This window comes from Cariama cristata, unplaced genomic scaffold (genome assembly GCF_000690535.1).
Source record: "Cariama cristata isolate BGI_N322 unplaced genomic scaffold, ASM69053v1 scaffold36189, whole genome shotgun sequence".
Taxonomy (NCBI): domain Eukaryota; kingdom Metazoa; phylum Chordata; class Aves; order Cariamiformes; family Cariamidae; genus Cariama; species Cariama cristata.
In genome coordinates, this window is record NW_009638020.1 from 2,109 (window position 1) to 19,181 (window position 17,073).

General features: G+C 42.6%; 1 protein-coding gene across 1 annotated transcript; it reads right to left on the reverse strand.

Moving 5' to 3' along the window:
• Positions 1 to 1,441: 1,441 nt before the first annotated feature.
• Positions 1,442 to 16,739, reverse strand: CTTNBP2NL (CTTNBP2 N-terminal like). The gene is made up of 4 exons (XM_009708566.1): positions 16,635 to 16,739; positions 6,533 to 6,763; positions 4,112 to 4,219; positions 1,442 to 3,296 (listed from the first exon to the last, which is right to left on the reverse strand). The coding sequence occupies exons 1-4, from the start codon at positions 16,731 to 16,733 to the stop codon at positions 1,815 to 1,817; spliced, it is 1,920 nt and encodes a 639-aa protein (XP_009706868.1). The 5' UTR covers positions 16,734 to 16,739; the 3' UTR covers positions 1,442 to 1,814.
• Positions 16,740 to 17,073: the final 334 nt, after the last annotated feature.

Sequence of the window (17,073 nt, forward strand, 5' to 3'; positions counted from 1 at the left end):
TCTAGTCTAAATACCTGCCATGGCTGTGCGGGAGAGAACAGCAGGGTCACTTCAGACAACAGCCACTTCAAAGCAGCACAAGAGCTCTGATGTCCTACAAAACGAGACTCAAAGCCAGAAGGAACCTATCAGGTCATGTACAGTAGTGCATCCTCCCAGCCGCCGCAGGGATCTTTCCTACAATAAAGGTGGATGTATTTTGCCTAATTAAATATTGAAAAATGACAAAGGAGAAAGCGTCTCTGGCAGTGGGAAGCTGTGCTCTGCATAAACGTGACACTGCTGCAGAGGGAAATGCTGAACATTGAACCACACTGAGCAGCAAGTCCAGTTTCTAAATTTAGGATCAGTTCACATACACCACCTGAGATAATTAACTCAGGGTTGTGCTCTCAGCCTCTGCCACCGAGCTGCGGTGTGGTTGTCTTGTACCTCTCGCCGCAGCAACGCAGAAAACCAACTGTGCCGTGCTGCTGAACGACGAGCCGCACAGGCAGCACGTCTGCAGCGAGGACTACGCTTCTGGCAGGAATCGGTTGCTTCTCCCCTCTTGGGCCCAAATAATTTTTCACACACATGATTTGCCTCAAACTTAGGCAATTCCTAAGTGATTTTCTTAATCTTAAATTAATTCCCACGTTTTTGTCATACTAGGCAGAACACCAAGAATAGATAAAGATTTTCCTAATACATGGTGTATTTAGTGTGTATGTGTGTGAAACTACTTACACATATACACATATTCAATTACACGACGGTAATGATTTGGTTCCGCATTTGCAGCCAAGGAAAGCCAGCAAGATCCCATAGCTAACTAGTGGGTAAAATCCAGGTCAGCCGGACACAACTGATAGAGATGAGGAACAAAATTATTGCTTTTGTTTATAGCAGAAGATCCCATGTTACTGTTGCAAAAAACCTGTATCATATTGACTAGTGATTTTTTTTCAAGTAATAGTGAGATCTTCGTCAAGTAATAGCAAGATCCTTTTCTCAGAAGTTCTACACACAACAGTAGAATGCTTGAAGAGCTTGAAAATTCAAGGTGACACACCAGAAACTGGAGTTCAGCCATTTAAAGTACACAGGCATCTCTGCAGAATGTGTTACAGGAAAGCAAAAGGAACTACGTGGACAATGAATACCAAGAGAAAGGTAATCTGGATTGTGTTATGGCTAAATTCTACCCCAAGAAATTTACATGTGCTTCCTCAAATAGCTAGGAGCTGTGTCCCGAAGGACAAAGTGTGGCTGGCTGCGTCAGTCTGGTGGTCACCTTACAGAATTTGTAGCACATTTGCTAACTCATTTTAGCAAATGGAAAGAATTAAAAAGAAAAACAGTGTTGGTTCAACATTCAGGACTCACAGAAGAATTTGTCTCTGCAGCTAGATGGTCCCCCTCCTCACCTTCTTCAGAGGATCACATTCATATTGCAGGCTTAGTTCAGGCACTTTTTATAAAATGTTCATCTGGAGTAAAAAGTCTGCAAAAGTTATTTCTGCATAATTTAAAAGTAGCATTTCAGTCCCATTAGAGTTTGATAGTTAGGTCCCACCAGGTGATTATGGTTCCTGTTATCTCTAATGATTTGACTGTTGCCATGAGACATTTTGAGGCTACTGTATAGCTGTAGTTAAGGTTTCTTCATAAACAAAAATATCTTCCTACCTATTACAAAAGAAAAAAAATATACTAAATGCTTTATACAGACAGAATCTGCTACTATGGAAATAAATAACATGGAGTGGAAAAACAGTGTCTTAGCTCTAGGATGCTAAGCCATGGAATGTCACATTCACATTTTCTGGAGACTAGCTGCTAGTTGGCAGGAGAATCTCCATGTCTTTGCCATTGGACACGACAGCATTGTTAGAGCAGCTACTGGCCACGTCCATAGGGGCACCCAGAGAGGGTGCCTGGGAAGAGGATTTGGTTAGTGGAGTAGGAGCAGCAGGTGACTGAGCGAGGCCGGGTTTCTTTGGAGGAATGGGCGGAGGGTTCCCTCTTTCTGCTCGAGGAATGGTTGGCGACTTAATTCCAGGAGACAACGGGCTTAGTGGACTGGAAACCTTGCCAGGGCTTGGAGAGTGACCAGATTCGTTCTTGGGGCTGACAGCATTTGCCAGATTTCGATAGTCTGTGCCAAAAGGTGAGCTGTTAGGGGAGACAGGTTTAATAGGTCCCTGCTGGCTGGTAAATCTGGAAAGGACCTGAGTGACGGTATTGCGGGCCAACTGCTTGGCGGCAGAGTTATCTGCTAGAGTAGGAGACAAATCCCGTGACGGTGGGCTCTGCAGACCACTCGACTGATGGTCCTGTTCAGCTTGAGACTGAAACTTGTGCCGAGCTGCATGGAAACGTTGATTGATCCCCACCTGGTAGGATGACTGGTAACCAGGGCTGCTTGCTGAAGCTCCCACTAAGCGCTTAGTCAGAACTGGTGAGGAGCAGGGAGAAGGCGTTAGAGAGGAGGCAGCTGTGCCACCGGGAGACAGCGAGACCCCACTAGAAGGGAGCTGGGACATCAGATGCACCGGTGACTCTGTTCTTACAGGGGAACTTCCATTCTCAACTGCGTTTTCTGAGGCTGCGCCAGCAGATTTCTCCTTTTGAACTTGGTTCTCTGCTGCATTTGTCTGCAGTAACTCACTACCTGTTTGCATGTCTGTATCACAATGACCATTGGATTTTGCATAGGAATGAGCAGGTGTAGTGGGGCTGGGAAACATAGCGTGTACAGCTTTGCTTGTGCTGGCAGGATTTGCTCGGTCTGCCTGCAGACACTCTGTCTGGCAAGACACAGACTTCACTGTGGGACTGTCAGTTGCAACACTTCTGGACATCACCGAGGGGCTTGGCTGCAAAAGCTCGGCAGGACTGTGCTCCTGGCAAGAAGCCTCTAGCTCTTTCAGGGTTTTCTTCAGAGATTCCACCTCTTCTTTGAGTGCTTTTGTACGGTTTTCTTCTCTGTTCAGCTTGGCTTTCAGCTGTTCTCTTTCAATGTCAAACTCTGAGAGCTGCTTTTCTACTTGTGCTTCCATCTGTAAACCCCGCTTCCTCTTGGACGCCAGCTCCTCTTCCAGTTTACTCACCTTACTCTTCTCTTTTTCCAATTTCAAGCTCAATTCTGCTGTCTTCTGCCCCTCTTCAGCTGCTTTGGCAGTGGCTTTCTTGCACTCCACTACAAGCATGGAAGACAGTTGCTTGTGGCGTGCCCTTTCCTCCTCCAACTGGCTTGACAGCTTCTTCTGTTCTTTTTCAAACTTTTTCACTTGGGATTTTTCAAACTCCAACTGGAAGGTAAGAACAAAAAAAGACTATAAGTGAACCACAAAACCTCCTGAAAGTAAATGAAGCATAATGCCCCAAAAGGGAATGGGGTTACTATGTATCTTGGAGAAATTACACAGTAAAAGACGGCAATGGCTAAGAAAGAGGTTCCTGCCTCAGGTATCTGCAACACAGTCCTGTATGGCTCAGGTTGCATGTATTAAGAATTATTACTTGCTAGTAGTTTTATCATGTATGAAATTCAATTGACCTTTAGTGAGATATACACCCAGTCTGCCATGCACTGATTGAACAGGCGATCTGGAACAAAGCTACCTTCCGCCTCGTTTACTACTTTGTCGGTTTGCCTTTTAAAGGCATTTAGACTTTAAGATGCTGATGTGTTATGTATGTTTAATAAAGTCTACAAGACTTGAGTAACAGAAAACAGTAGCTTAAATATTTATTATCATCTCTGAATAATACTCATCCTCCCGAGATCTTTCATGACTTATTCTGAATTTTGAGTACTAGAGAACCCTATCATTTGCAAGCGCAGCCCTGTTCTTGAGAACTTCTCCGATTTCAGGCTGAAGTAGGATTTCAAAGCATTCGATCGCCTATTAATAGCTTTTAGCACTGCTCAGCTACCAAAACACCCTGAAAATTAAGGTTGCTTTTCATATCGAAATGATAAAAAGCTAGGAGTGCCTTACAGAGGAGGGAGGTGCCTACTGCTCTTTCAACACAAAGGTGCAATTAGACATCGCTACCGAGTTCACCGCCCAGGAGCCCGGGGTTTCTGTGGGTTGGGTAGTTACCAGCGACCAAAGCATACCTGCTGGGTGAGCCGCTCCCGCTCCTTCTCCAGCATGTAGGTGACATCATCCCCCTCCGCCGTGTCCTGGGCGTGCCGCTGTCTCTCCTCCTCCAGGTCCAGTATCACCTGCCAAACAAACATCGGTCACTTTGACGCCCGTGCACGCTGATGAGTGGGGAGAGATCAGCGCCTTCGCACACGGTCCAAAGACAAATGACATGGAAGGGCAACCGCTGCCGCCTCAGACATCCAAATTCAACTCAAAAATCACATAAAGGCAGCTTTTGGGCAAGTTACAATACTACGTTATTATTTGGTACAGGCGAGTCAGCTTGTGAAAGAAGTTAGGAAAACCTCACACTGGACGTATCTTCGTTTTACTATTAAATAGCTAAATTGCATGCTTTTCCTTCAGACTGCAGAATACCCTTGAGAAGTTCACGTTTTCTGTCCTTGGTTGCGTGGTGCCCTCATCAGAATTCCCTGGCAGGACCATTAATATAAACGCCAGCAGGAGCAGAGGCACTGCCCCGGAGGCTGCGCATCCAGGGGGCCCAGGGCACTAACAATCACAACAAGGCGATCCACGCTACGGCTTCAGCAGCAATTGGCATACAGGCTTCTCCCCCAGTTTCTTACAGGGGATTTGAGAACTGCAGTGCAAAGTTTATTTTAAAGAACATTAATTTGTTCTTCCACTTAAGAACAAGATGAGCTCTTGAAAAGAAACTGCTCACCATAAGGGCCCAGTTAAGGAGCTCCTTCAGCTTTAGCGCTGAATTACATGAATAATTGAAATTCTATTAACTCAAGAAAAAAGCCAGAATACAAACTTCCCAAGAGACACTGCCATATCTCACCACCAAAATTCTAGGCTCTCCCAACACACGCTCACGATGAATTTAGCAGCTCCTCAGTCTTCCTGAAATTTAAGCTTCCAAACAATGCGTACTTAAAGATATTTAAGTACACAAGGAACCTTTTTACAGAAGGAGACAGGAAGGACAGAAGGAGAAGGGGAAAAAAAAAACCTGATTTTAATAGCATGATTTAGCTGGATACTTGGCTGAAAAGTGAAACACACAGCCTTGCTGTTATCTCCAGTGATTGAAGAGGAAAAACTGAAAGCTGAAGCTACCTCCAGCCGCCCACCCTAAGCATAGTGTCTGTGATGTAAAAGTCAAGCTGCCTATGGTTGCTTATGTCATGGTAAGGTTTCTGCAACAGAAATGTTTCACATTATTCACAGACTGAAAGGAGCTTGCTCTATTATATCCCCATCAAAACAGATTACAGGAAAATAAACTTTAACCCTGAGCGATGAAACAGAGGGTTCAACTTTGAACCTTTTAATTAGAAACAGAATGCGACTACTTGTATTTGAGATCTCTGTACATGATTTAGTAAGTTTTAATCAAAGCAAGAGTGACATACCTGAAAAAATACAGGATGGTATTGGCCCAAGCACAGGCACTAGCCAAAAGTACACCTAGATCTGACATTGTAAAAGACAGCTTCTAGACACCACCTCACAATCTGCCACTGACACAAGTAAAGGCAAAAATCCCAGCTGTTTTTTAAGATGGAAAAGAAGTATGTGAAGAGGTTAAGATACAGTGCTGCAATGCAGGTGACTGCAGGGATGCTCCAGAGAGCTCCTCCCAGTCGCAGATTCCAGTGATGTACTCTTGGGTAATTATTCTCTGCCCTGGCTACATAGCAGGGACAAATACTTTAATCATTTTGACTTGTATGAATTTACTGAAGGACAAAACAAACATGTAAACATGGTTTTTTTAAAAAGCTAACTAGTTACATAAAGAGAATATGTTGCAGCAAGACTCCAAGAAACAGAGTTCAGTGGACTCTTGCCTTCAGACTTGTGTGCAGCTTTCTGCTCCTCCAGTGAACTGCGGTATGGCAGAGGAGCAGTCTGACACGTGGACCAGGCACTTCAGTGGTGTCAATACATGTTAAAGCTATATATGAAGAATAATAGGTGCTTTATTAAAGAGGTCAAATAGCATGAAAACCAGTTGTGGTCACACCATACTTTTTTAGGAAAGCACAAGGAGGTGCACTCCCATAAGTGCCTGGTACCAGCCCTTCGATAATCACTGAGAATAGTGATATGTCTGCTGAGAATTCAGTCTTCCAGAAATCCTTCCTTACATTTTGGTAAGCACTATACCTCCCAGCTGTGAATAAGCTAGTTCCATTTTTGTGTGTCCTAACAAAAACATTTTGCATGTATTTCAAATTTTGGAATTACAATTAATATGCTTACCAGTTGCATCATACTGAGTGAGAAGCTTAAACAAAGGTGTGAAGTCCTTCCAGTTACCAAAACTCAAGGCATTTAAGTGTTTTTGCTGAAGTTAACATACTATCAAAATGCAACTATTAACTTCTGCACATCTTATTTGAAGCAAAACCTACCTTTCTGTGTCTGCTTTCTGCAGCAGCTAGTTGGGATAACATTCTTTCCTGCATATTCTTGCAATGTTTCATCACCACTTTCAAAATAGATAAGGGATTGGAGCATACTGGTTGCTTTTCACCATGATTTCCCTCTTTCAGGGTCTCAAAATCTCTCTGCAAAGCCATTAACGGATCACTGATGTTGTACTTCCCATAGCGTTCTTCAATGAACGTGTCTCTATGTTGGGCCTGCAATAAAGAAAAACAAATTTGCATTTCAATGTACCTAAAATAGAAAACTAGCTAAAGAAGAAAGTACATTGTAGTTAATATTCCTCTTCCCCAGTTTTCCATTAGAGATAAAGAGATCTTAACACAGTCTGATTCATATCCTGTTATCTGCTATAAGAGTAAGTGTTCAGACAGGAAAAAACACAAGTGCATCATGTTAAAGGTCCCTGGTTAACAGACAAGAAAGAGACAGTAATTCATAAGACAAAACTGGTCCAGTAATATATCTGCCAAAGAGCTGTGCAGTCCATGCCACCTCTGGACCAAGCCCGTCTGGACCTTGCCATTCCTGATCAGACCAGTAACAAGTGGACAAAGACCATGTTTTTCCCGTACTAGGTGCATGTACTATTCCTGTAATGGCAGACTCTGATCAAGCAAGTTAAGGCTATGAAAAGTTAGTGTATGGTGAGGACAACAATCCTTCTACCATCAGAAGGGATTTTTAAGCTTTTAACATTTAAGCTTTCAGCTAGGCTCCAAGCTAATAAAAACGCTCATTAATATATTTAAAATGGGCAAAAGTTGATGGTCTCTCAGTAATAAAGACAATAAAATCTAGATGGATCATATACACGCAAGCAAACCCAGCTCTCGCAGCCTGGATCAGCATCGCCCAGCTGGATGTGCCCCTGCTTCACAACTGCTCCTAGAAGCTACCTGCTCTCCAGGTAAGATACTTGAGTCTTGAAAAAATTTTTTGCAAAAAACATCTGCATTTCCACAGCTGGAACACAAGCAAATGCATACTATTCACAGGCAGTCTCAAATAAGCACGTGGGAGGTTATATGAAGCATGTGCTCGATTAATTTCTCACTGTGCCTCCAGTTGAACAGTGTCTTTTAACGAAGCAGCCCCAAACAAACTAGAAACAAGGGAAAGTCTTGCATAAAAACACAGCATCTCCACAATATATTCAGTCTGCTAACATCCTCATACCACAGCTACCTGGTATCCATGTCCATGACTTACATTCCACAACTGTGCGAAAGTAAAGTATCAATTCTTGCTCAACAAAAGATTTAATCATTTACTGTTGTATCAGTGGAAGAGCAGTTGTGTGGTTTCCTTGACTGTCACCATCAAAGAATTTCACACTGAGCAATTAAAAGAGTTTTATTCTTACAATAGCCTATAAATCCATAAATTGATAATACAATCCTTAATATTCTCATCCAGACTAAACAAAGTTTAGTTTCTCAAGAAGCAAGATAGGAATGATTAGGTTTCTTTTGGTGACATGTAAGAATTAAGCAAACCCGCACGTGCTACGCTTTACATTTACAACATTTAGAATCGGCCATTCCAGCTGGAAATCTGATGATCTTTGAGGTCTCTTCCAACCATAATGATTCTATATTGTTTAGTGGGTTTAGCGGGCATGGTGGCATCGGGTATACGGTCAGACTTGATGATCTTTGAGGTCTCTTCCAACCATAATGATTCTATATGGTTTAGTGGGTTTAGCGGGCATGGTGGCATCAGGTATACGGTTGGACTTGATGATCTTTGAGGTCTCTTCCAACCATAATGATTCTATGATTCTATGAAATCTGTTTGTTAGGATACCAAATAGCCTTGTCCTACTGAATGACTACTGTGAAGTTCTAAAAAACAAAACAAAATTTCATAAACACACAGATAGTTTAATATTATCTACATGTTTACCACCATGATAAGAAACCATATGAAAATAGATACCCATGCAACAAAAGACATAAGAGGGAAAACAGACCCAGATTCAAAAGAGCCCTCAGAGCTGATCTGTCTTGGCTCCAAGAAATTTAACGACTAATTTCAACTGAAATGGTTATGGACTAAATGCTGTGCATTTGTGAAAACCTGTGGCGGTGTTTCATTCCAGCGTGTATCACTGACAGCACAATCCCGTGCACAGCAGAGCTGATGTACCCTGCCAAGAATGAATACCTTCCAAATCTGAGGTTTAAATTTGATTGTTCTTGAGTCATTATAGTCACAGTAACCAGTCCTTGCAAGATAATTCATACCTTTACGTTTCTGGAGCACATAAATGAGGTACTGTTCTGCATAGGCACATTCTTAGTGAGGCCATAGAGAAAGATGTGGGCTTTCCTCTGCACGAGTCACCTATGACATCTTTCTCTGAAATGCAAGAGTGAGCCCCAGTACGTTTAACCAAAGCATGCTATCACCTTTAAAGTAGTTTAATTTAAAGCATGCTTTAGTGTGTTTAGCATAGCACTCTGTGACTTACAGACAAAAGTTATGATACTAGCTGTACTTTTCTTGACGGAGCACACACGTGATGTTTTTGCCTCAAGAGAGTGCTCCAAACAAACGCTGCCTGTATGTTATCAGGTGTGCTTCAGCTGTCTGTGCATGCACTGCTCACATCTGGGCATCCTTATGAGCATAAACAGAAAGCAAGCCATTCCAAATTAAACACAGTAGCTTTTCAGAGTTAGTGAAGGGCTCGTAGCACAAGCTCCACAAAGCCTCGGCTTTGCTGATGCTGTGAAATGGCATTCAGCTGTCGCAGGGTGGAAAACAAGCTATCTGCTGTGAATACAGAGTGAAACTGTGCCAGCCTCGCTGCATGCTTCTTCTGAAACCCTTTCAGCTAACACGAATGGCAAACTATCAACGGCAAACTGTTACCCATTTCTTATGGGATTGCTCAAGGACATCTTTCACATAGGAAAGACTTGAGTCTGACTGAAATGAAAAGACAACAGAGAAGCAGTATTCACTGGAATGGCTGTTTTCTGATGTCCCAGAAAACCCTATCAAAAATGCACACACTTCCCTCAAGCATACAAGAGCAACAGTGATGCTCTGGGCACCACCCCACACACCAGCTGGTACAGACACACTGAACAGAAAAGCTGTAATGGAGCTGTATCTGTCAGAGGACTGATAGACAAACAGTAAAGCTTTGCTTTACTCAAATAGCTGATGAGATTTGCTGGTCCTGCCTATATTCTAAGATGCAACCATATGATTAGCACAAAAAATTAACAGAAGTCAATCTCTGCTCTCAAAGGGAGAAGTGTTTGCATTACCTTGATAAGAGGCATAAAAAACCAAAACCAAAATACTTTTCTTTCCATATCTCCTCCATGACCAAACCCAATTAGGGACATTCATCCTACCGTACTGGTTTGGAGTTGTATTTTAAACCCTGCAGTAAACAAATACAGAGGAACAGCTCACACTCACAAATACCCCTCCCTCTTTATCAGTAATATCCACCAGCAACAGTGGATACCTTTGATCAGAGCTTAAGATATTGTTCTAACTTTACATAAAAAAAAAAAAAGAGGAAGGAAAAGATCAGCCCTGGAAATGGGAGGGCAGTCCTGGATAATGAGCTGCCCCTGGTTTAATGAATCACAGGAAAAACTACAGGCCTTTTTTTTTTTGTTTTTGGAGGGGCGGAGAATCTTCAGTTACTCTGAAGATTTTCTAAAAATGACTCAATCAACCTCACTATAAAAAAAAATCTGAGCGACTCAAGCATTAACAGGTCTGTAAATACAAATTGGGATATTCACCCAGGTATCCCAACTGCTTTGACAGATGAGCTGCTCTTCCCTTCAACCCACCCCACCCCGGTGCCGGTCACTCTACAGAAACACGGCACAAACCCTTGGGGAGGGGACCCACGCTTTGACAGTGCAAATAAACAGGGGACATTTGAAAAGTTTACTTCTGGGTAAGTTCCTTCTAATAAAGAACGGGGATCAAGGTCACACCCACCACCTATAACTTCTGATTTTTTCCAATACTGAAGGTGTAATAAAAGCCATGTTTTTCCTTTGCTCCTTGCAGCACCGGGCTCTGAACTCCGTCGAGTTTAGCGGGGTGGCTGATTTCCTGCCTGGGAAAGAACAAGAAGTTCCTCCCTGCTACTTGGAGCAATTGAGTATATTCCTGAACTAGCATGACAAGCAGATGAGACTATTGTAACATTAATTGCTTTCTGAAGTCCAGCTATTCTTCTTTAGTAGCCAGCAGAGCATAAATATTTAATCGAAGTTGTCTAGACTAGGAAGAGTCTTAAACAGGTGATCCTACACCAACCACATCTAGTTTACAAAACCAAATCCAGTGTTTTGGCATTTGGGCCACCATGCACCTGGAAATGCAAATACGGATTTTTCAGTCTGCTGCCCGTGACACCTCTGTGCTACGGGTCCCACTCAGCAGCCACTGCCGTCACTAAAATAATCAGGACAGCTCTTCTAAAATTAAGCCACAGTGCCATAATCCACCCAGGTTATTTCAGAGGTACTGAACTGCCACATACACGGGTGACTTCTCCCATGGCTTATGCTCCTCACTGAGGCAACTCTTCAGCTCAACTTCTACTGTTGGGCCAATTCTGATTTTATGGCGCAGAAGCAGTATCTGACACAACTGAAGAGATGTTTCCTGTGCAGGCAGGCAAAGCAAAGCAACGGCTTCACTTTGTTAGGGAAAAGCTACTGTTTCCTCTTGGGATTTCTAGACTGTTTTGGGATGAATGTTTCCCATAACCTATTTGTATAGTTGTTTTTTTTTTTTTTTCTTTTTTTTTTAATAAGAGATTTCCTTCTACTGGAACCTTGTGTATGTGACAGCATTTTTTCTCTGCCTTCAACAATCTTTACTACTTGTTTTACAGGAACATCAAACGGGGAATTTCCAAGACTTGCTTAAAGTATTTTGTGGACACAAAGTAGACTACTACTCTTGCCCATAATTTTAGAGTTTAGGTTTTAACCCTCAGCACAACACAAGCACACTGTTAATTAACTGTAGCTACTGCGTATGCAGTTCCCTAGTAATAATTTGCACAGAAGTTCCTCCTTTATGTTGCAGAGAGTGGTATAATCTTTAAATAGCTTCTTACTGCCTTGAACTTCCTTATTAGCTTCTCTCCCCAGACAGATACTGGGATAAAGACAAGCTGAGATCACAGCCATAGCTGACAGAGAGAAGGGAAATGGGGTGGGGACCACTTGCTTTGCACGAAAATAAATGTGAAAACGCTGGAGTGGGATTCTGCGTCTTACTTCAGCTCCAGCTCTGCAGCAATGCCTAGCAGAGAGCCACACAGCAGAAATTAAATTGCACGGATACAGTATCTGTCTTAATTGCCATCATTATATCAAGCGAACAAACCAGATAAACAAGAGCTACCCAGATTTGCCCACATAAGACCTGTTACCAGCTTTGAAAAATGTCAGACGTTTTCTTAGGGAACGTCAAGCAGCACAAAACTGCCACTTCTTTCCCTGGGAACTTTTAGTCCCTAGTGCAGATAGTACAAATCCCAGTATGAGCTTGGCCACGCACCGCTCCCAGCACACTTGTGACGATGGCCCCGGGACTGTACCGTGCTCACGAACTGCCCTTTGGTCACCGTTAAAACAGGGAGCCTGACGACAGCCGGACGGCTGAAATTCAGAGCTGGAGCCACTCCAGTACAGAAACCATTCCCACACCTCTCTGCTCCTCGTTCAGCACCTATCTGGTCCCCAGAAGGTGAAGAGAATCAGTCTTTCAAAAGATACTGGCAAACAGTGCTGCTTCAAGCAAGCAAGAAACACAAAATTCCCCAAACTTGGAAGAAAACCTGTAAGAGAAGCCTGCATTCCAGCAGGACAGCACCCATGGGAACACTGCTAGATCTAAGCTGCTTTGTAAGTGATGCAAAAGCCCATTTTACCCCATCTGTGAAAGATTTACTAGCATCTGCAGTCAGGCTTTATATTACTGAACTTTTATTTAAACAAGTGGTAGACTTAGTTTTTGAAACTGCACTGTAAACTTAATTTCTAAATCCACTGACAAATGAACACTTAATTTTGCAATGCATTAATACTGCTTTATAGAGTGAATCACTGAATTCAGAAGCAAAGCAATGAGTACCATCTCCTAGTCATTAACACAAAATAGATAGTTTCTATTCCACTGTAAATTGCCTAAGGTCTTATTAACATGAAAGAATAAGCCAGAAAGCTCTTTCCTGTTTTCTAAAAGTAAACAGAACTTCATTTCTCATGTATGGAAAATTCTCATTTAAAGAACAGGGGGTGGGGAACAAAGTGCTTTAACACAGCGATGGAGACCCACTGGAATTGTTTCCAGTCATGGTGTGCCATTTCGGAAGACTAACCTGTGGTTCACACATGCAATCCTTTCTACGTGGCAATAAGGACAGAGACTCTAGCCCTTGGTATTATGCAACCCTCTGACAGCATCTGTTTTTTTGGATGATTTAAATACGATTATAACTACAGGAAAAGGAGCACAATAACAAGTGAGACTTAAGGTCTGTTCTGAGGAGAACATTGAGATTTATGCAGTGGACAGGAAGCTACTTTCAGGGGAAAAAAAGCTTTTTTTCAAAGAGGTTTTAAAATAGATGAAGCAAACTGAAGCACTGGAAAAGAATATTTTGCATACAGTAAATTTGTTCACTTAATCCTTTATACTAGTATCTCGTGTTTGAATTGAAGTAACATTGCAATTGGAAATGGACGTTAAAAGTCAAGACCAGGTCTACTGCAAATGCACAAAGGAGATATGAAGGTCCCTATCACAAACACCCATCACTCAATTAAAAACAATATACAAGAAAAAAGTAAACCACAGGAAAAAAAAAGAAGGACAGAAGTCAGCAAGGGCAAGTCATAATACGCTAGAGGCACCAAATAGAGGTGACCTAACAACTGCCCTGTGAATCTGAGCACCAGACAAATAAACCTCGGGAGTTAAACCTTCTACCCCAGCACACAGAGGAGGGATGAGGAGGGATGCTGCCTCCCGGCAAGGTGCAAGGAGATACCCAGGGAGAACACAGCAAGGAAGAAAGGGTAAAGATTTGGGGAGGGGAGGTGAAGAGAATGGAGGAAAGTGAAGGAGCAAATTAAGCAAGTGGCCTCTGGAAAGCCAGGCTCAGGAGCTCGATTTTAACACAGTGAGAAACAGGGCCAGTGCCAGCCAACAAGTGGCCTGCTATCACGAGGGAGAAGAAAACTATTTTAGGCTTTGTCATCTGCATGCGTGGATTCTCCCTGCTAAATGCCAGATGCTAAATGTTCTTCTCTAAGCATGCAGGAATATCAATTATTGCAGACTGTACGCTAATCAAATTATAAGTTTACAAATTAAGGTACTCTTTCTCTGCAAGTGCTTGTTCTTTCCTATACTGTACCAAAGGATCTGCCTCAAACATCCAGAGACTTCAGAAGCATTTAAACCTGAATTAGAAGTCAAATTAGCCCATGAAGGGAAATGCTTTTTTTTTTTTTTTTTTTTTTACTATATAGTAAGTAAATAGGCAGATGAATTTCTGATTTTTAACCACTGACATCTACATGTCTAATGCAACTGGTGGAGAAAAACACTGTTGTTTAAGATCATGCAATCCTCTAGCAAAGTTCAGGTTCCACTCCCCCTCTTTCCAACATATATGTGCACTTCATATAAAACTACCATGCCTCCAAAGAAATCTGACTGCAGAGGCAGAATACACCGTTCATAACACTCAAGGAACAGAGATGGCTGCGGGTCCAGAGTCGGACGATTCCTCTGTGCATGGAACAACCAACTCTTCCACCAGCCTGGACCTTTCGACCCCTCTGAACGTAAGTCACAGCTCAACTGCTCCAGTGCCTGCAAGTTTAACTAAATGCTCTCAGAGTTTCAATCTTTAATCCAGTCTTAGAAGGCTTTTTCCTTCAGGGTAGCATTTTTATATGTATCAAAACATGAGTAAACAGATTAGCAACAGGTGGGTTTTCCTTTAATTACAGTCACACACAATAAAACTATTTCAGCCGGTGAGGCACAGTAAAGCTGTTGCCATGGTTACAATCAGTAAACAAAAAGAAAAGCACAGTAAGGCCAGAATTTCTCTAACCGTATATTCCAAATAAACACACAAAGCAAAGCTGAGAGCTTTCTGCTTCTGAAACTCTGCCCAGCCACCAGATGAAGCAGTTACAGGACTTTTTTCCTTCCGCACATCGAAAGGCCAACGCAGCCTTCTGCCAGCAGGAAGCCGGACTTGAGCTGCAGCATTACTGAACGCAGCTTTGGACCCGAGGAACAGCAGAGCTGGAGACCCACCCCAGCCCACCCTCTGCCGCAGGCATAGCCCCGTTTCGGAGGGGTTTCATCTTCTCGTGAGGTCGTGCTCGGGAGGCAGGGCTGCGGGCGGCAAGAGCCACCTCTGATCCAAAGCTTTTACTGCCCTTTCCTACTACCTTCATCTTTCCTCCTGTTCTTAAGATGAAACACTACAGTGTATCCCTTACAGAAGAATGGGAAAATAGCACTAACCTTTGATCAGCTTGGTATTTTATACTACATAATTATCAAGTATAGGTTATAATTTCATTTAATTTCTTCTCATTTATGAGTACTTGACAAATTATGTCAAAGGGTTTTCTGACTATATTAATCTCCTCGCACAAGAGGGAACTGCAGGTTAAATTTCAACAGAAAAGATAATTGCTTTATGCTACTGGAAGGTACACAATAAAAAGCCTTTGGAATGGAGCTGCTGCATTCCTTCCCGTCAGTCTCTCTGTGCTCCATTACACACATTTCACACTGCAATATTAAAGTGATGCTTGTTTTGGTAACACATTCTGACCACACAGAATTAGAAGACTGATCCCAGCACAGAGGAGGAATTTGCAAGGCTGTTCCAAAAGAGGAGCCAAGCCTTCCACCCGATCAATAGTTTTGACAGGGCAACAAAATCCCTCCAAAACAAAAAGATTGTCTATACGCAAAAACAATAAACATACAAACATCCCAACTGTTTTGGAGGAGGATCTCCCTCCGCTCTCCCAAAAGGTGTCTGTATTTGGAATCATGCTACAGAAGCTTTTGCTGGAAAACCAAGTCCCTGCAGCACTCAGGCCTCCAAGCTGCCATTCCTCTTTTGAAAGAGCTGAAAGTTTAAACATTATGAGCAGTGACAGGTCAACTTCAAAAAGCCTTCAATATTCAACCCCGTCACAACTCACTTCTTCAAGAATTGATCCCTTCCATCATTCATACCACTAATTTTTTTTCCACCTTACTGAGGCTGAGTGCCAACTAGGCATCCTTCAAAAAGCAGCAGTATTACACATGGACTACACATTTTTAAAGTATTTTCTACGCTCATCATTAACCCACTCAACTGGCCACAGAGTGCCAGAGCCCACACTACCTGAACAAGGGAAGCAGAAGCACAGAGCTAACACCACATACGCTAACATGACTTCAGTCAGTTTTCCTGCAGCACGAGCTATCCCTGCAAGAAGCGGTCCCACTTGCTCCAGGACCACCCCCTGCCTCGTCCCATCACCAGTGCTCACCCAACCATGACCTCAGCTGCACTGACAGGGGTTGAAACTGTTTTGATGGGTTAGTTTTGGTATCTACTGGTATCTACTTCACTGGAAGGTTACACTAATGCTTGTGCCAGCAAAGGGAAAGAAGAAGTAGCTGAGCACAGAGGTCTGCTGCCCTCAGACTAAAGGAGAACAAAACCAACAAAGGAAGTCTGATAGACCTTTTACACTTCTCATGATAGCAGAAACACTTGGCTCTTTATCAGAAAGGATGAAAGCACATGCATAACGCTGTGTTTCAACACTGAAATGCTTCTTGCAACCAGCTTTCAATAATGAATTCCAAGACGCAGAATGATATACAGCATTTATTATCTAATACTGCTGATATTAAGATGAGATTCTGAACCAGTAATAAATCTTTGCCTCTGAACTCCACCTTGGAGCAAGCGCTTTGCAGAACCTATAGCAGTACTGTTGTCATTTTTGTCTCTTAACAACATACCTTCAAGGCTTCTATGACAAGATCTCTTGCTTCCAATTCCCCCTCAAGGATGCTAAACAGCGTCAGTAGTTCTGGTTTGCTGAGTTTTTCCAGATTCATCCTGAAAACCTGAAAAAAATAGAAGATAGTTTACTAGGTATTTCTTTGTACATTAAAATCAGTATTCTAAACTATGATGTATAATCTGTATTTAACTTCAGCTTCCAGTTTTTTTGGACTGCAAATTGCCCTGGGAGGAAAGAGGACAAGACACAAGGGGAACATTTTCTCTTCAACTTCCAAGACCAGTTGTAGAAGATGCATTTTTCACCTTTTCCCAAGGGGTCATGAACATACGCACACCCAGATGGTGCAGGCAGAAGGTACAGGCTAATATGACAGTAGAACATTCACCAAGAAGTAGTCAAAGTTAACAGGAGTGGGAAAAACATGGATATTC

Bases quoted from the DNA above. Each gene is read 5' to 3' on its own strand.
- CTTNBP2NL (XM_009708566.1), bottom strand. From the start codon at position 16,733: ATGAATCTGGAAAAACTCAGCAAACCAGAACTACTGACGCTGTTTAGC. The intron at 4,220-6,532 runs GTAGGTTTTGCT...TTTGTTTGGCAG, and splicing joins CAGAAAGCAGACACAGAAAG to GTGATACTGGACCTGGAGGA. The intron at 3,297-4,111 runs GTATGCTTTGGT...CTTACCTTCCAG, and splicing joins GGGAGCGGCTCACCCAGCAG to TTGGAGTTTGAAAAATCCCA.